This window comes from Microtus oregoni, unplaced genomic scaffold, assembly GCF_018167655.1.
Source record: "Microtus oregoni isolate MIOR12 unplaced genomic scaffold, Mior012 000008F_ref0000371, whole genome shotgun sequence".
Lineage (NCBI taxonomy): Eukaryota > Metazoa > Chordata > Mammalia > Rodentia > Cricetidae > Microtus > Microtus oregoni.
In genome coordinates this window covers 37968580-37988846 of record NW_024543067.1, presented here as the reverse complement: position 1 = coordinate 37988846, position 20267 = coordinate 37968580, and the positions used below count along the sequence as shown (strand labels likewise).

The 20267-nt window shown below is 48.2% G+C and overlaps 1 protein-coding gene across 10 annotated transcripts in view; it reads right to left on the bottom strand.

Annotated features, from left to right (window-relative positions):
• Dnm2 (dynamin 2) overlaps positions 1-20050 on the bottom strand; it is an 89521-nt gene extending 69471 nt beyond the window's left edge. For all 10 annotated transcript variants that reach the window (XM_041657740.1, XM_041657742.1, XM_041657741.1 and 7 more), the window contains exon 1: positions 19714-20050. In XM_041657740.1, coding sequence (XP_041513674.1) covers positions 19714-19874 — 161 coding nt within the window. In that variant the 5' untranslated portion in view covers positions 19875-20050. The remainder of the gene's footprint in view (positions 1-19713) is intronic.
• Between the last annotated feature and the right edge of the window lie 217 nt (positions 20051-20267).

The following is a 20267-nucleotide window of genomic DNA, read 5'->3' as shown; positions in this document are numbered from 1 at the left end:
CATTTAGCCGGGCAGTGGTGGCACACACCTTTAATCCCAGTACTCGGGAGGCAGAGGCAGGCGGATCTCTGTGAGTTTGAGGCCAGCCTGGTCTAAAAGGAGTTCCAGGACAGGTTCCAAAGCTACAGAGAAACCCTATCTCGAAACAAAACAAAACAAAAAAGCAGCATTTAATCTGGGACTCACAGTACCAGAGGTAATAGAGCCCATGACCATCATGGTGGGAACCATGGAGGCTGGCAGGCAGCCAGAGCACTGGATCAGTATATCTGATGTAGAGGCAGAGAATGAGGCAGAGAGAACTAACTGGGAAGAGTGTGGGCTTTTTTGAAACCTCAAAGCCCACCCTCAGTGTTGTGAGCAAGAAGACAGATACGCAAAGTTTAACAAAAGTTCTATTTTATTAAGCTCACAGTCATTACTCAAATTCAAACTCTAAACTCCTAATCCTGGTTGTTCACTGGTGTGACACATCTTAGCTGAAGGTCAGGTTCAGCCTCTAACAATAGTCTCTGATTTGAGGGTCAGGATCCTGGTGGAGACTCTCCAGATGTGCAGGTGTCATGGGGTTCTAGGCCTGTGTCTGGTTATCTTGAGAGAGTGATGTCACTGTTCTGGCTCTCAGGGCAGCTTTGGGTGTGGTGGTGCTCCTGACTAAGCTATTTTTACATGTCTAAGAAGCATTTTTACAATGCCAGTGACGCAACTCTTACAATAAAGCCACACCTCCCAATCCTTCCAGAACAGTTCCATAAACTGGGGACCAAGTATTTAAAATAATAAGCCTATGAGAAGAGAGGGCATTCTCACTCAAACACCACAACAACCAAGCGTTCAGTATATTCACGAATGAAATTGCTGAAGTATTTTTTTAAAAAGCATCACCAGAAAACCAAGATGAAGCTGCACACAGAAATGCTCTCCTGTAGCCGGGCGGTGGTGGCGCATGCCTTTAATCCCAGCACTTGGGAGGCAGAGGCAGGCGGATCTCTGTGAGTTCGAGACCAACCTGGTCTACAAGAGCTAGTTCCAGGACAGGCTCCAAAACCACAGAGAAACCCTGTCTCGAAAAGCCAAAAAAAGAAAAAAGGAAAAAAAAGAAATGCTCTCCTGTAAGACCAGTGCTTAGGAGGCTGAGGAATGGCAATCATAAGTGCCATGTGGCTAACCTAGGCTACATAGCCAGAACTTACCTCAAAGACAAAACATAAGAGAGGCCCCTGTTCACAACAAAAGGAGCTACTGGCTGAGGAGGCTGCTGGGGAACAAAGGGTCATTTTCCTTTAGACATGTGGACACTGTTAGTTAGGCCGCCCATGCTCCAGTAGATGGCCCCTCACACACCTATGCACATGTCAGCAAGCCATTAAAGAAAGAAGACATGAAGCTTGGAGAGGAAAGTGTTCCAGTGTTCCAGGGAAGTAAGAGGAAGTAGGTGTGAATACAATCAAAACACGTTCTATGGCCTAGCATGGTATCACAAACCTTTAATTCCAGCTCTGGGAAGGAGGCAAAAGCAGGGGCAATCTGTGAGTTTGAGGCCAGCCTAGTCTACATATTGAGCTTCAAGCCAACAGGGCTACACAATGAGATCCTGTCTCTAAATAAATAAATAAATAAATAAATAAATAAAATACTTAAGGGCTGGCACTGTGGCTCTGTTGGTAGAGTGCTTGTCTGGAATGCAAGAAGCCCTAGGTTCCATTCCCAGCACCAGATAAAATAGGGTGCAGTAGTGATACTTGTCACCTCAGCACTGGAGTTAGAGGCCAGGCTGAACTATATGATGAGATCCTGTCTCAAAAACCAAAAAGGAGGCAAGTGGTGCACATCTCTAATCCCAGCACTCAGGAGGCAGAGGTAGGCGGATGTCTGAGTTCAAGACCAGCATGGTCTACAGAGTGAGTTCCAGGACAGCCAGGACAACACAGAAAAAACTCTCTCCAATAATAGCCACCAAAAACCAAAACAGAACAAAGTAAATCAGAAAGGAAGGCTGGAGCTTAGTGCAAGAATGCTTGCCTAACAGGCATGAGGATCAATCTTAGCACAAACAAACAAACAAATGCATGCCCTGGAATTTGGTATGGCATGGAGAAATGGTGAACTCCTGGAACCATTAGAAAAGAATCCCAACCACTCCTGGGAGTCCAGATCAATACACCAGAGACACCTTGCACCTTGGTTTTATGGCAGCAGGCACCACAGTTAGGTTACGAGATGAGCCAAGGAGTCCACACAGGGGGGATGGGTGACAAGCTATCTACACACAGGACTTAAGGCACCTGCAAGCCTGGAGTTAGCTGGAGCTCACCAAGAAGTGGATAATCCCATCAGAAGGAGAAATTATCTAATGTTTCTCTTATCTATGGCTCCTGTTTTATTTTGAGTCAGGATCTCACACCACAGCCCAGGTTGAATTCTCGGTCATGCTCCTGCCTCAATGGCCCTACCCCAGCACTGAGTTTTGTCTACAAAGCAGAACCATTCATTCTCTTATAGGTGCATGGGGGATGGGAGTTGCTTTCTGGCTTAACTGTCTTTCTGGAAATTGTGTCACAGGCCTTGTGATCCACCGGTTTTAAGTGGCTGCTAGGGATTTTTGTGGATTCAGATTGTGAAACCATTTCCATTAATTTCAGGAGACTTTAATCTTCCCCAAGCTCCATATCCACCAAGTATTCACTACCACTACCACACACCTCCATAACCACTAGTCTGTTTTCTGTCTCTGGGAGTTAGCCTGCTCTGGACTGTTCTTCCACGTGGATTTATGCAGCATTTGTGCCTGGTTTCTCATGTTTTTCTTTCCCTTACATTTTTTTGGTGGGTTTTTGCTCTTGACTGCTTTTACAGTTTTTGAAAAGGTTTACTGAGAGGGCACCTTCACACATACACGTACTGGACCTTGGTTATAACCCCTCCCAGTCCTCTTCTATTGGTCACTCCTCTAAACTTGTATTGGTTTATATTTTCATGTTATACACACATACATGACTTTATGTCTCTGTATAAACTCTAGGACCATAGCTGGTGCTGGTGGAGAGCTGGCAGACCATTTGCCTAGCACAGAGGAGCCCTGGCTTCTATCCTCAGCACCCCATAAAGCAGATGTGGTTGATGCTGGGGAAGTAGAGGCAGGAAGATCAGAAGTTTAAGGCTAGCCTCCTCTAGGTTTAATTGAGGCCTGTGAGGGCAAACAAGAGACCCTGTTTCAAAAAAACCCACTGTTGCCAGCACTAACGCCTCAGGAAGGCCTGGGTCTGTCCATCCTCGTTTGCCTGCCCTGAAGCCTTGTTCTCACCTCCTTTTGCTGTGTGTGGCTACAGTGTCTCACTGTGACTCAGCTACACAAAACACTAAGCTAGTTGATTTGGATCAACTGGGTGGGGTCCAGGTCACAGTGGCAAAGAGCAGGCCTATCTCCTTTGCTGACTGGCTCTTGAATGGTGACTAAAGCATAGGTGGATATAAAGTGACACAGGAAGATGGGCCTGGCAGGCGCACACCCAGGAAGAGGAACCTTAGGTCAAACAAGCAGGCAGGCCAAATACAGGGTGTGTAAGTGCTTCCAAATGAAATACAGGGTGTATAAGTGCTTCCAAATGAAATGCCAAGTGGACAGAATGACAAGGTAATGACACAGTAGCAGAGTGTCGAGGGAATGCTCTGGAGGGACCAGCAGTGGTCAGGGGAGTGCAGGCAGCATGTCCAAAGATCCTGAGATGGGTTCATCAGGTTGAGGAACATCAAGGCCCAATAGGGCTGGAACAGTATAAAGGAGGGGGCTATGAGATGGCTCAGCAGGTAAAGGTGCTTGCTGCCAAGTCTGAAGACCTGACTTCAATACAGAGGAAGGAGAGAAGCAACTCCTGCAAGCTATCCTCTGACCATCACCACCACACAAACACACACACACACGCGCGCGCGCGCGCGCAAGCACGCAGCTACCTCAAGTTTTTATGACTGGATGTGGTGGCTCACACCTTTAATCCCAAAGCTTGGAGGAGAGGCATGTGGATCTCTGTAAGAAATTTTAGACCAGCCTGGTGTACATATAGCAAGCTCCAGAACAGGCAGCGCTACCCTGTCTCACAATTATACAAAACAAGAACAACAGGGTTTTAAAAACAAATAGAGACTGTTAAGAAGAGTTCGGCACCCAGCGGGGCTCACAGCACCCGTCACTCTAGCTCCAGGAAGGTCCAACACTGTGTTCGTGGGCACCTGCACGCCACTCTCAGGCATATAAACAAAAATACACAAATAAGCCAGGCATGGTGCTGTAAATCTTTACTCCCAGCACTTAGCATTCTCTGTGAACTCAAGGCCAGCCTGGTCTATACAGTGAGTTCTAGGACAACCAGAGCTATATGGTAAAATCCCATCTCAAAATAAAGTAAAACAAGTGGCCTTGAAAGAATAACTGTGGAAGTTCCTGGGCAGAGGGGATGTATCCAGTTAGTTCCTTGTATCTGTAGCTTCCATTTTTGCAGATTCAACCAACTACTTACTTGAAAAACACAATCACATCTACAGTGAACAAGTACTGCTGTTTTCCGAGTGGCTCTTTCCCAAGCAATACACTTAGCCCGTCTCCAGCATTCCTGGTCCCAGTGTTGGAGCACAGGCCTGTGCACCACATGGCTCAGGGAGGCAGGCTCCTCCTAAGGAGTGGGGTAGTCAAATGAACAAGGGTAAGACAGCAGGCAGTGAGGGGCCTGGACAGCTAATGGAACAACACAGCAATCAAAACTAACAGGAGAATCCCCAGAAGATCAGGGGTCACCTGGCCTGTCATACAGAGCACTGATCAGGAGGCAGCCAGAACCCACACCTGGGACTCTCCTCTGGCACCTCCATTCACAAACACGTGCACACATAAACATAAACATGAATAAAGGAAAACCATGCCCCAGCAGAGGCTCACTTGGTCAAGTGCTTGCCTGGCATACATGGAGTCCTGAGCTCTGTCCTCAACACCACACAAACAAGGTGTGGGGTGATGCTTGTCATCCTAGCACTTGGGAGGTAGAGGCAGGAGGGTCAGGAGAGGTGCGGGGTCATCCCCAAGTACAGTGAGCCTGATGGGACAGTACACTGCTCCAAAAAAAAAATCAACACCAAATGACAGGTCTCTATAAACAGAAACAATCATTTTTATTTCCCTTATTTGGTGGTGGTGTGTGCTAAGGATGGAAGTCTCGTCTATGCTTGACAAGGACTCCATCACTGAGTTTGATCTTGTTAGTTTGGTAGAAATCCACAACATAGCTGGGGGTGGAGGCCCACATCTTTAATCCCAGCTGACGCTGAGGCTAGACTGGTCTACAGACTAAGTTCTAGGACAGCCAGGGTTGCTTAGTGAGGTCTTGACTAAAACAGGAGGTGGTGGACACCTTTAATCCCAGCACTTGGAGGCAGAGGCAGACGGATCTCTGTGAGTTTGAGGCCAGCCTGGGCTACAGAGTGAGTGCTAGGACAGGCTTCAGAACTACAGAGAAACCCTGTCTCAAAAAACAAAAACATAAATAAACAAATAAAGCCGCTGGTAGTAGTGCACACCTTTAATCCCAGCACTCAGGAGGCAGAGGCAGGTGGATCTCTGTGAGTTCGACACCAGCCTGGTAGGCAAAGAGTTCCAGACTACATAGAGAAAGCCTGTCCCAAAAAGTAAATAAATAAACCGATCCACAAGCTAACTGTAAAACAGACATTTAGAGCTGGGCACGGTGCTGCACTTATGATACCAGCATGCACCAAGCTTAGCAGAAGTGGCTCCTATTCCAAGTCAGTGTGAGCAAAAAGCAAGAGTCTCAAAACAACAAACAGAAACAAATAAAATTATTATTTAAAGGACCTAGAGCATCCAAAACAATTGAGAAAAGAACAAAGAGTGCTCACAGTGTCTGACTTCAACACTGAGCTGAGAGCTGCAGTCATACAAACAAACAGATGTGGTTTGGGTAGATGTGGGAACCACTGGGCAGTGCTCCAGCAGCATCCATAAAGGACCATGGCCATCTGACAAAGGCCATCCACTGCAAGAGAAAACTGAAACCAAAAACAGCTCACAATTTACACTTTATAATCTATATAAAAAAGTAACAGACAGCTAGAAAATGCGCTTCAACAGCAGAGGGCCTATTTAGAAACCCCAATGAGCGGCTGGGGGTGTGGCTCAGTACTGAACCCCTGCCTACAGTAGTTTCCCACTATGCCCTAATCAAAGGGATGGAAAACTTAATCCGCAGGAGGGCACTTGCCTGGAATCTATCAGTGAGAAATTAGGGGTATTATTTAATGGTGGAACTCCTGCCTAGAATCTCACACCCACCAGTGAGGCTCAGTGGTAGAGGAGCCCCTGCCTAGCTTGTATGAGGACATGAGTTGCATCCCTAGTCCCAAGAAAAGTCTAAATGAAGGCTGTGGAGATGGCTAGGCAGGCAGAGCCTGAGAACCAAAGTCCAGCTCCCCAAAACCAACATAGACTCCACAAATGTGTTCCTGCCTGTAATCCCAGTGTTTATGGGGAAGAGAAAGAGATCCCGGCAACACATACTCAGGCCAATTGGACTGGATTAGCAGATGTGGACAGACCATGTTTAAGTCAAAGATTCTTCCACAGTACTTAGGGAGACACTTGATAGCAGGCTCTGGCCTCCACACACAAGTACATACACACAAACACACACATGCGTACTCACAATGAAACCTTTAGGATCGGGATACTTACAAAGTACAGAAAAACAAACAGTGACTTTCAAGTAGGGAAATGTGGCAGATGCCACGCTCAACAGGAGGCCATAGCCATCTCCCTGGTAACATGTCTTGCTGACTGACATCATGAAGCCCTAGAGGATGGATAAAAGGGACCTAAATAATTTTCTTACCCAAAATGACAAACTCACAGTTTACTGTGAGAAAAACCTAGATAAAACGGAATAAGTTACTGTTGCTCAGGCTCTATCAAAACTCAAGGTCATGAGAAACTAGGAGAACCTGAGAGCCTAGGGATCCAAGAAGTGAAGCAGCTGGACATGTGATCCTGTGTCAGAAGGGTGACAGGGTGATGGCAGCCACATGACAGGTGGCTGCCATCGACAATGACAGTGATGGTCTCAAAAGAGTCTGCAGTTAGAGGCAAGGCAGACATAAGCAACCTGTTCTATACATTTTTAAATTCCATTTTTTGTTGATTTTTGTTTGTTTTGTTTTTTTTTTTTTTTTGAGACAGGGTTTCTCTGTATATCCCTGGCTGTACTGAAACTAGCTCTGTAGACCAGGCTGGTCTCAAACTCACAGAGCTTCACCTGCCTCTGTCTCCCAAGTGCTGGGATTGAAGACATGTACCACCACCACCTGATTTTTAATTTACATTTTATTGATTTGTTTGGAGGCAGAATTGCTATGGCCCATGTTGTCACAGGACAACTCGGGAGTCTGTTCTCTTCTTCTACTATATAGGTCCCAAGGACCCAACTTAGGTTATCAGGCTTGGCACAAACACCTTTACCCCACTGAGCCACCTGGCCCGTCCCTCTCTGACCTATCTTTAGAACTCTTCTGTAGCCAGACATGGTGGCACATGTCTTTATTCACAGAACTGGAAAGCAAAGGCTGGTAGATCTCTTGAGTTTAGAGCCAGTCTGGTCTACAGATAGCCAGGGCTACTATACAGGGAAACCCTGTTTTGAACAACCCAAATAAATAAACAACTCTTTTGCAAACTTAAAGCTGAAGAGGTGATTCAATGGTGGAGCCCTAGGAGCAATCCCCAGTACCATAAAAATATTTCCAGCCCAGTGTGATGGCACATGTCTAAAATCTCAGCACTCAGGAGGATCAGGAGTCCAGGCCACCCTAGGTACAAAGAAAGATCTTGTCTCAAGCAAACCAGGCTTGAGGGTGCATGAAGCCATGGGTCCCAGCCTTAGCACCACATAAACCAGAAACTGTGGTCCATGTCTGTCATCCTAGCACTAAGAAGGTAGATGCAAGAGGATCAGAAGTTTGAGGTTAGCCTGGATTACATAAAACTGTCACACACGCACAAAAATTTATTTGATCTAGGCATGACTGTGGTGATGCAGACCTGTGATTGCCAGCAATCGAGGCTGCTGTCACCAGCATAGGGAGATGAAGGCAGGAAGCACAGGAGAACGAGCCCAACCTCAGCTCTGTACTTAACTTAGCTAACTTGAGGTCAGCAATGATGACACGAGACCCTCTCAAGAAAACTAAAAAAAAAAAAAGTTTAAGATTCAGTCTTCATGCCAGGGACAAACCCCAGGAAAGGTCCTTGCTAGATACCAACCTATCCCCAACTCCTCGACAGCCTATGCTAGGCAGTGTCCCCTGGCAGTGCCACTAAGGCAGAGGCTGCAGAAGCCAGGCTTCCACTTGGTTGAGTGGGAAGTCAGCATTGCAAAATGATGGCAATGGGGACCAAAACCACAGACAGACGGAGCTCGGCGGGGCTCCAGGCACAGGTCACCATCTTCCGGTATACTGCTTGGTTTCACACAGCAGTCACAAGGATCTTAGCAAACATGCATCCCCACTCAGCACTGACAGGTATAAGCAGAGGCACCAGGAATTCAAGGCCAGCCTCACCACTGGCAAGCTCCCTGCTGTTAGGGCTACTGGGGCAAGCATTCCAGATCAGAAAGCTACCAGAATCTAGAACAATGATTTGGGAGTCAAACAACCCTTTCATAGGGGTCAGATATCAGATTATCCTGCATATCAGATAGTTACATTATGATTCATCACAGCAAAATTGCCATTATGAGGTGGGAACAAAAATAATTCTATGGTTGAGAGTCACAACATAAGGAACTGTATTAAAGGGTGGCAGCATTAGGAAGGCTGAGAACCACTGCTCTAGAAAGACCTCATCTATACAAGTCAGAAGCTCCACAGCCAGGCAGACAGTTGTGTAGTGAGGCCACCTCTGGGGCTTTCAGTGGGGCTGGCGTGGCTGTGCCAGGGTGTATCACCACCCAGCAAGCACTGTCACACCAGCTAGGACAATGCCTGCCTGCTCTACAGTCCTGAAGTCTCCGGGTGCCTCCTTCTTCACCAGGGCGTGGGAATGTTCCTAGATAGCCTAATGGCCCTGCTTCCACACTGTGGACCACAGTTAGCCTTCACCTCAGCATTTCTACAGGAGGAGGACAGTAGGGGCCCAAGTGGAGTGGCACTGCCTGTAATCCCAGCACTCAGGAGGCTAAGGAAAAAGAATGGCAGGTTTGAAACCAGCCCGAGCTGTGAACAAACTCTGTATCAATAAAACGAATGATAGAGGCTGGGGACTTGTCTTCAAGGATAAGGCACTTCATCCACAAACATGAATTCAATTCCCAAAACCGAGAGAAAAATCTGGGCATGGTGATATATGCCTATATCCTAACTCTGGACAAGGGGAAAGGGCAAAGATAATGAGACCAGGTTCAATGTGAGACCTTGTCCCAAAAAATAATGATAAGGGTATTAAGGGTCTGGAGAGATGGCTCAGTGGCTAAGAACACAGACTGCTCTTCAAGAGGACCAGGGTTCGATTCCTAGTAAACACAAAGTTGAATCACAACCATCTACAACTCCAATTCCAGGGGATCCAAAATCTTCCTCTGGTCTCCTTGGGTACCAGGCATGCACACAAAACACAGACAGATAAAATACCCATACACATAAAATAAATAAATAATCCAGGCATGGTGGCACACACCTTTAATCCCAGCACTAGGGAGGGAGAGGCAGTTGGACTTCTGTGAGTTTGAAGCCAACCTGGTCGAAAGTGAGTTTCAAGACAGCCAGGGCTATACAGAGAAACCCTGTCTCAAAAAACAAAAGCAAAACCAGTAAATAAATATTTGAGAAATAATATTTGAAAAGATGAAAATAGTCCATGGCCTCCACACTCTCCCTCCACACAGGTGTGTGTGCGCACACACACACGAATAACAATAGTGATAATAATAGGACTAGAAATTGGCTGGCTATAACTGGTAGAGTGCCTGCCGAGCACACATCAAGCCCTGAGTCCCATCCGCAGCAGCACCACACAAACCAAGTAAACCAAGTAGCAAGCACCTGAAATTCCAGCACTCAGGTGAGGCCTGAGAGTGCAGAGTTCAAGGTCATTCTCTCCAGGTGGAACTCACCTACAGAAAGGCAGCCATGAGACAGTCTTGAAGAGAGAATGAGGTGGCAGCTCCCTCACCTTGAGGGGAAAGGGAGGAAGGGGAGGGTAAAGGAGGTACAAGCAGTGAGGTGCCAAGGTCTGCAAGTTCATGCAACCAAGACTCAAGAGCCTGCACCAACCACCTGCCCTTCGGCATCCTCCTCACCTGCACTCTAGAAGGCCCTACCTGAGAAGTGCATTTCAAACAAAGGCGAAAAGAACTCTGATGTCTGTCACCAAGAGACACACACACACAGGCGACAGCATTTTACAGCCAATATTATTCAAAAAAGAATGGGCTGGGGCTGGAGAGATGGCTCAGTGGTTAAGAGCATTTGGCCTGCTCTTCTAGAGGTCCTGAGTTCAGTTCCCGGCAACCACATGGTGGCTCACAACCATCTGTAATGAGGTCTGGTGCCCTCTTCTGGCCTGCAGACATACACACAGACAGAATATTGTATACATAATAAATAAATAAATAAATAAATATTTTTTTTAAAAAAAAGAATGGGCTGGATAGCCAGCAACAAGGGCACAAAGCACAAGGTCAGCAAGTCACTCGCTGCTTTAGGTCAACAACAAGACAGCTGCCTCCTCCTAGATGCTCTCCCTGATTGCCACTCCTGCTTCCAACAAGTAGGTGTCTGGAGACCCTTTATCAGCCTGACCTACTGCTTCCCCTCAGCGGTCTTGTTTATAAGTGGAACCACAGCCTAAGTCTCCACAGACAGAACTCTGGTCCTGGAGGAAGGTTGGAAAATTCCTCTCTGTTAGGGGGGTCTATAGGCAAGCCAGCCTCAGGGTAAGACCCGTGAGAGAAGGCCATAAGGCTGGTCTCCTGATGCCCACTCCAAACCCAGCATTCATGGTTTTGTTTGCTTGCCAAGGAACCCTTACTGGAGAGTGGGAGCACACACAGGGTTCCAGGTGGTGTGGATAATAGCCCACCCTCTCACCTTAGCTCTCCAGCGTTGCCCCAGTCCACCTCCACTCCATATGCTGGGGTGGGCAGATGTTCCAAGTCACAGCTGGAAACTACCATGGAAAGATTTCTAAGAGTTGCCTCTGGCTAGGAAGCTAGCTGTGGACTCCGTGGTAAAGCATTTGCCACACAAGAGTGAGGACCAGAGTTTGGCTCCTAGAACTCACATAAATGCTAAACAGGTGTGGCAGTCCACTTGCAATCCCATTCTAGAAAGATAAAACAATGGATTGGTACCTAGAGCTCGCTAGGTAATCAGACTAACTATATCAGTGAGCTCTAGGTTTGATTGAGAGGCTGTAGGGAGATTTCTAATATCAACCTCAGGCCTCCACGTGCCCTCAAACTCTCACATGCAAACACGCATACCACATACATCTGAATAAATGGAAAAGGAAACAAAAAGTTATTTTTATAGGCTTTCTCATGGTTATACTGTTTTGTTTCATTTTGGTTTGTTTGGGTTCTTTAAACAAGATTCCTGTAGCTCAGACTGGGTAGAAGAGGCTAGCCTTGACCTGCCCTCTTCCTGAACTCTCAGGTGCTAGGATCACAGCTTTTCTTGTTTTCCTTTTCTGCTTGTTTGTTTCCTGAGACAAAGTCTCACTCTGTATCCCAGGTTGGTCTTGAATTTATAGTAATCCTCCAGCCTCAGCCTTTGAAGTGCTGGGATTATAGGAGTAAGCTACCACACTCAGTCTGGAAAACTAGCTAAGCAATATAAGCAGTGATCCAAGCTCCAGAAAAATCCAGGGAGGAGATAAGGGATCAGCCTAGGAACAGCACGTATACTCCACTATCAAAGAGGTGCCTGTAGGACAGACTCCAAACAGACAAGGGTGCACCACATGAAACTGGCAGAAGGGCGGGGTCTGTCACTGGTTCCCACTCTACTCCTGTAATTAAAAGTGGACAGGCAGTGTCCCGAGTCCCATAGGCCCCAGGCTATGCCAAATCTGCATCAGGCAATCAGTAAACCAGGTGTGTGTGCTGGGGGAGGAGGGAACCCTATACCTGCTGTCACCGCCCACCAGTTTCCAGCTCAACTGAAGGGCATCTACGGGACAGTGGGCACTCAAACCTATCTCACTTCTAACTCTACACTTCTCATTTTCCCAGAATGTTCTTCGTTGATTTACTTGCTTGCCCATCTGTTTAGCTAGGTCCAGGTCCCTGTCAAGTCTCCAGCACCTGACCCAACTTAAGGCGCACACCTGATAACCTTGCAGGAGTCTGACCTTCATGATAAACTTCTGTTCCCTCTCTAGTCTCTGTCTCCCCACCTGGGAATCAAGGCAGTAAAAAAGCAGTAACCATCTTCCAAGGGCTGTAGAGAGCCCCTACTTTACAGCAGAGTAAGACTTCATCCAGGGCTGGGGTGGAGCTCAGCTGGTGGAGTGCTTCAGATGCCTAGTATGCAGCAAGCCTGGATTCCATTCCAACAAGGAATAAACCAGAGTGGTGGCACACACCAGGAATTCCAGTGTGGAGGCGTGAAGATTGGGAGTTCAAGGTCATCCTTAGCTACTTAGGAACTCCCAGGCCAGCCTGGGCTACAGGAGAAACAAGAAGGTGTGGGGAAATGACTACTTAGTAGTGACGAGCACTGATTGCTCTTGCCGAGGACCAGGGTTCAATTCCCAGTACCACATGGCAGTCTACAACTGTCTGCAACTCCAGTTCCAGAGGGTCCAATGCCCTCTGGCCTCCAAGAAGCGCTGCACACGTGTGGTGCTCATAAACTCACGCAAGCACACACACACATACATAATAAAATAACAAAGTATGTCTTAAAATAAAGAGAAACTCAATGAAACCAAAGTGCTCACCTAGCCTCTGGCTGAATCCGAGGGTGAACTCACAGGAACCCCACATACACCTGGATGTAGGAGTCTTTTTTAGTGTGTCACCTGGTCAGAAGGCACGACAACATTCTCCATTTGCTCAGTTTGCAGAGGCCGTGTTAAATAGCTCATTACTGACTGTATTTTCTCAAAAAAGCATTGACACTTTAATAAAGGCCTAATTGCAGCCAGCACTTGGCCCCTCCCCTGTAAATTAGAGTTCAGCAGATGCCCAAGTTTCTCCCAGCAACCAAGGAGACTGTCATTTCAGCATTTGTATTCAGACCTGGCACAGCCTGGACCAACTGCAGCTCTGAGCAACTGCAAGTGTGAGGAGAGAGATGAGGTTCCCTTTGGTGACCAGCCCTTACCCAGCTCTGGAAACCACGCAACTCAGTCCAGTGTGGTGCTACAGGCCTGCCATGGCAGCACTGCAGGGGGTGGGGGACGGGGAGACAAGGAATCACAAGCTTGGGATCAGCTTGGGCTACATATCAAAGACACTATGTATTAAAGGCAGAAGAAGAGCTGGTCAGTGGTGGTTTGAGCCTTTAATCCCAGAACTCAGGAGCGGGGGGTCTCTGTGAGTTTGAGGCCAGCCTGGTCTACAGAGCAAGTTTCAGGTAGAGGAGGGGAACAGGGGGAACACAACAGAAGGAAAAATACTGGTGAGATGGCTCAGTGGATAAAGGTACCTGCTGCCAAACCTGATGACCAAAATTGGATCCATGAGAACCACCAAGAGAAAGGAAAGAACTCCCACAAGCTCTCCCCTGATCTCTACATGCACTGTGCCACACACAGACACACTCAACACCAACCTCTGGTGTCCACATGCATAGGAACACAAGCACATGTAACTGCACACATGAACACAAGCACATGTCACCAATGCCTCCTGATGCAGGGAAAATAGGACCAGGCCCTAACAGGTGAACTGAATAGAGAGAAAACAGCCAATCAGAAGAGCAGAGCATCCTCAGCCCACCCAAGCATCTAATTAGAGATAGGGACAGTGCCTCCAGGCCACTTTCCCCGCCTTGACCCTCCCAGAAGAGGCCACCTGTGCCAACCCACACACCAACTCTTTTCGAACCTCACCTCACAATTCTAGCTTCTTGGCACTCTTGGGTGAGTTTTCAGCGTGGAGCCTTCACACTGGCTATTCCCACATCTGTCATCAGGACGCCTCTGTCAAGTTCTCCTAGCCTCTTCTCCAAAGTCGCGTCACCTGGCTCCTCACTGCTTGTCCCCCTCTATCCCACCCCCACCAGCACTGCTACAACCTGTATTTTTATCTATTTGGCTCAAGGCCATATCCCTGGGCATGTAGGAAAACTGTGCTAAGCACTGGAAGTCACTGTCATTGTCCTAAGAACACTCACTAGCCCTACGGAAGAGTTGTTGCTACCACCCCCACCTCAACTTTCTGTTTATTAGGCGGGTTTCCCTACAGACCCCAGACTGGCAATTCCTGCATCAGCCTCCTGACTGCTGGGGTTCCAGGCTCTTTTATCTTTTCAGAGAGCAGGGTCTCGTGCAGCCCAAGTTGGAGACTACCTATGCTGCTGAGCATACCCTGAACCAACTCCTGATCCCTCTGCCTCTACTTGGGTTTAAAGCATGCCCCAGGTTTATGTGACGCTGAGGGTGGAATCCAGCTGGAATCAGCGCTTCACCCAGGCTTAGTACTCTACCAACTGAACAGCAGCCCTCCAGTTCCCTTTTTGTTTTCCTTTAAAAACAAAACAAAATGGGCTGGAGAGATGGCTCAGAGGTTAAGAGCACTTCCAGAGGTCCTGAGTTCAATTCTCAGCAACCACATGGTGGCTCACAACCATCAGTAATGAAATCTGGTGCCCTTTTCTGGCCTGAAGGCATACATGCAGAAAGAACCCTGTATACATAATTAATAAATAAGTCTTTTTAAAAAAAGGAAAAAAAGAAAACAAAACAAAACTTTAAAAAAACACTTCACTTATTTATTCTCTTTGGGTCTGTGTCTACATGTGCATGCACTACACAGGAATTGTTCTACTGCTTCCACCACTGGGTTGTGGGGATCAAACCCAGGCCATCAGACTTGGTGGCAAACCCTTTACCCACTGAGTCATCCTGCCAGCATGACCATAGGTCTTCAAGAGGTGGGATGCAGTCCCTTGCCGAAGGCATCAGTGGCAGGCACAAGATAGGCCTCTACTGCGATGGCAGGCACCAGGTTTCTGCATTAGTTAGCAGGTGAAGCACTCAGCTGGAATGGTAGCCCCACTTCCTACTCAGCTAACAGACTTTGAAAGACAAAACACTCACAGGAAGGAGCCCAGCCTCAGCTTTCCAGGCTGGAGCCCCAACTTCCTGGGCTCCTGTCCAAAGAAAGAAAAAGAGAGAAAGAAAAAAAAAATCCAGCTTCTCTTTGCCAGCCCTCAAGGCTAAATAGCAAAGGTTAGCTAGGGACCAAGCTCTCCTGAGATCCACAAAACTATGGGCTGGTGCACACAGCTGGTCAGCCAAAAGGTTATGAGCAGCCCTGGGTAGAGGACCCAGTGAGTTACCCACCAACTCACGTCACCCTAGGAAAAGGGTCTTGGTCTTTCTTTTAACTCCTGGAGCCTTAGCACATGACAGCAGGCACTCTGCCACTGCCCTGCACTGCCCAAACCACAAACAGCCTCCACCTTGTAGAGGAGAAACTTAAGGGCTGACCGCTTCACCTACTATGCACCAAGCTCTGGGTTCTGTCCCCAGCACTACATAAACCCAAGCATGGTGGTGTGCACCTGCAACACCAGAACTCAGCAAGTGGAGGCAGGAGAGCAGCCCTAGGTTGCTACAGGCATTTCAAAGACAGCATAGGACTTACCAGTTTTGCTTTTGTTTATAAAAGTTTGTGCAGTGCTGAGGAGCTGGCTTACTGCCCAAGCGTGAAGACCCAAGTTCAACTTTTGGCACCCATGTAAAAAGTCAGGCATCATAATGAACACTGTCATTCCAGCACTGTGGAGGCCCAGACAGGTGAATCCCTGGGGTTTGCTGGCCAGTCAGCCTAGATTGATAAGCAAGCCCCAGGTTCTAGTGAGAGACCATGTCTCAAAAACACCAAGCAGCCGGGCGGTGGTGGCGCACGCCTTTAATCCCAGCACTAGGGAGGCAGAGGCAGGCGGATCTCTGTGAGTTCGAGGCCAGCCTGGTCTACAGAGCTAGTGCCAGGACAGGCTCCAAAGCTACAGAGAAACCCTGTCTCGAAAAACTAAAAAAAAAAAAAAAAAAAAAAACACCAAGCAGATGGCTCCTGAGGAACCACACCCAAGAGTAACCTCTGACCTCCACACAATCACACTCAGATTTGTGCACGGACGCACACAAAGGAACCCGGGGACCCGAAAGCCCAGTCCACTTGACTAAAGACACAAAGTCAATCAAGGCAGACCTGTGCTTGGGGGCCTCATGCCTCCACACCACCATCATTACTCCTTAGATCCTTCTGGGCAGTTTCTGGCTCTGTAGAATATCAACTTCATGTGAAACCTGTTGTCCTCAGGGCAAGCAATCTGCATGCACACTCCTGCAAGAGGCTGGGCCAACTGTGTCATCCACATGTATACCAACATTCTTTGAAAAATCCAAAGGCAGGGGGCTGGAGAGATGGCTCAGCGGTTAAGAGCATTGCCTGCTCTTCCAAAGGTCCTGAGTTCAATTCCCAGCAACCACATGGTGGCTCACAACCATCTGTAATGGTGCCCTCTTCTGGCCTTCAGGCATACACACAGAAAGAATATTGCATAAATAAATAAATAAATAAATAAATAAATAAATAAATAAATATTAAAAAAAAAAATCCAAAGGCAGCACTAACAGGAAGCAGCCCGAGCTATCCCCAGGTGCCAGACTAACCCAAGCCCTTGGCACACTCTCTCCTTTGCTCCTGGGTGCCAGCCAGATGCCCACTAGACATTCAAGAACAGCAGGGGAAGGAAACAGACTCTCAGTTCTGACTCTGTTTAGTCAAATTTACAGCAGGAAATACAGAATAGAGTTGAGTGGGACCCACCAAAGGACGCCTCTTCACAGGGTCCTGTAGCCCAGGGGCCTTAAGACATTGCAGAGCAGAAAAGAATTAATGTCAGGCACAGCAGTACATGCCTGCAAAACTAGCACTTGGAAAATGGAAGCAGGAAAAGACTGCTACAACTCTGGGGGCCAGTCTGTGCCACATGGTGAGTTCCAGGTCAGCCTAAGCTATAGTATGAGACTATTTTTAAAAAAAAATCAAAAATTCCAGGAATGGTACTGTACGCCTTTAATCCCAGCACTCAGGAGGCAGAAGCAGGTGGATCCCTGTGGGTTCAAACCCAGTCTGGTCTAGAAAGTGAGACTCCATCTAAAAATTTAATAATTAAAAATGTGTATATACATATACATTAAAAAATTAATTCAGTACCTAAAAGCCACAATCATAAAAGGATCTCTGAGTATGAAGCAATCAAAGAGAACATATATGGCAATAATATTTACCATCAGTTTAGGCTTAGGGCCTTATCCACGCTAGGCAAATGCTCTACGACTGAACTACATCTATAACCCTCTCACGGCTTCTTCTGAGACAAGGATGGAGCCCAGGATGATCACAAACTCAAGAACCGGCCTGCCTCAGACTCCTGGATACCTAGGTTCATAGATGCAGCTAATTTAGCCAAAATCAACACTTCCAACATCCCAGTCCCTGTATCCTTAAATCAACCTTTATGTTTTTTTGAGACAGGGTCTCACTATGTAGCCCTGGACGCCCTAGAACTCTCTATGTAGAGTAAGTTAGCCTCAAATTCAGAGATGTTCCTGCCTCCCCAAAAGACTGGTAACAATAACGTGCAACAGAGGGAGGGAGGGAGGGAGGGAGGGAGGGAGGGAGGGAGGGAGGAAGTGTGTGTGTGTGTGTGTGTGTGTGTATGTGTGTGTGTGTGTGTATGTGAGAAGGCGTGTAACCCAATGCAAGGGTGAGTGATGGGGGAGAGTCTTCTGTTTTGTGTTAATTTCATTGGTTAAATAAAGAGACTGCCTTGGCCCTTTAATAGGACAGAAAATTAGGTAGGCGGAGTAAACAGAACAGAATGCTGGGAGAAAGAAGCCGAATCAGTGAGTCACCATGATTCTCCCACTCCAGACAGACGCAGGTTAAGATCTTCCCTGGTAAGCCACCTCTTGGGCTACACAGATTATTAGAAATGGGTTAGATCAATATGTAAGAGCTAGCCAATAAGAGGCTGGAACTAATGGGCCAGGCAGTGTTTAAAAGAATACAGTTTCCGTGTAATTATTTCAGGTAAAGCTAGCCGGGTGGCGGGAACGCAGCCTGCCGCTCCTATTACAACAGGTGAGCAGCTCACTGGCCAGTCAGTCTAGCTGATCAGTGAGTTTCGGGCTCGGAGCATCACTACATCTCAACACTTTAAGATGGAAAGACAATGAATGATATGGCTCAATGGATAAAGGGGTTTGCTACATAAACCTGATGACTTGAGTTTGAGCCCCAGGATCCACGTAAATGTGGAGGGACTTCACAAAGATGATGTCTTCTGACCTCCACAAGTGCACCATGGGACACACTTGGACAGACACACACACGCGACAATGTCCACAGCAAAGCAAATGTTATCAATGGGCACACACAGCAGCATCATACATGGTACACTTCCTGGAATGGAGAAGTGGTGCTGTATGAGGCAGAGGGGGAGGGGACAGGAGTAAATCAACATTGCTCCTTCACTCACTTCCTGGACCATAGAAACAGCTGCAAGTGGAATTTGCCCACTGGACAGATGGAACAAGCTGAGGCTCCCAAAGCTGTCTGGGAGAGCTCTCCAACTGGGAAGCTTTAGCTTAGAAGCCAGCTAGTAGGTTCTGGGATCCTGAATCAGGAAAGAATCCTGAAGAATGTTTCTCCCCAAGTCCCCACCTTCTGCCACTTGGAGAGGATAGGACTGCCTGGGTAGTAATGGAGAACAGCAGGGCAGACTAATGGAATGGATTCACTTGGAACACTGGAGCCAATGGCCCAAGAGACCAGACAACAGAGTCCCCTAAAGTTCAGCCATTCAGATAGTAGAGGCCAACTTGAGTAAGCAAGGGGCACAGATGGGCATTTGCACACCAGAGGTCACCCTAGACAGCTAGCCAGACAACAGTGGACTTCGGGGTGGGTCTGGACAGATGGGACAACCAAATGGTGCCCGTAGGAAGCCTGTCCAGAAAGGATAAACAGCTAATCAGATGGCAGAGAAGGCTCCAGATAAATAACCGGCCTGACAGACCCCAGGGGTCATCCCCCATGGATGGCCGGGTGACAAGTGTAGCTTCAGCAGCACGCACACTAAGATTTTCAGGTAGCAAGAGAAAAGAGTGGATCTATCCCGGATCACAGGCAAAGAGATGTCAGAGTTCACCAGTGATAGCAGGGACTACATGCACCAAGAAGGGTATGCATTGACCGTCTTGTCCCAAACCTCCCCGACTATCACGGACCTGGGTCTGCAGCTCCAGTCCCTACGGAGTCATGGAGACTCTTGCCCCAGACTTTACCCACTGCCACCGGTACTGCGACGTCCGCGAACCGCAGTTCCGCCATTCCCCACCCGCCCTCCGCGCCCTAGGCCGCCACCCGCCCTCCGTGCCGGAGCCTGGGAACCGCCGCCGGCGCGCTCGCTCACCGGCCCACGAAGTTCTCGAGCACTGAACTCTTGCCGGCGCTCTGGCCGCCCACCACGGCGATCTGAGGCAGGTCCAGGTGGCAGCTCTGGCCGATGGAGCTGAAGGCGTCCTGTAGTTTGTTAACCAGCGGGATGAGCTCTTCCATCCCGCGGTTGCCCATGGTGCCCGCCTCCGCCCGCAGCTCCCGCGGCTACGACACGCGGCCCCGAGGCGTCAGTGGCCGTTGCTTCTTCCCGCTCCGCTCTGCCAGCCCGCCCGGGCTCCCCTTCGCCGCGACGCCCGCTCCCGGCTCGGTCTCACAGTCGCCGCCTCATCCGGTTCTCAGGCGACACCCGACCCGAGCGACCTCCCCGCTCGGCCTCCGGGGCGGAGCCCGAAACCATAAGGCTACACTCAATTGGTCAAGAATGCTGCCAATCAAACATGGAAACCAATAAAAAAGACACGAGGAAGGGCTAGTCCCACAACTTCATTGGATCATAGAACTGTCATTAATATGAACAAGCCAATGGAAGTAGAAACCGGGTTGTCACGCCCAAAAGGCAGGCTATCT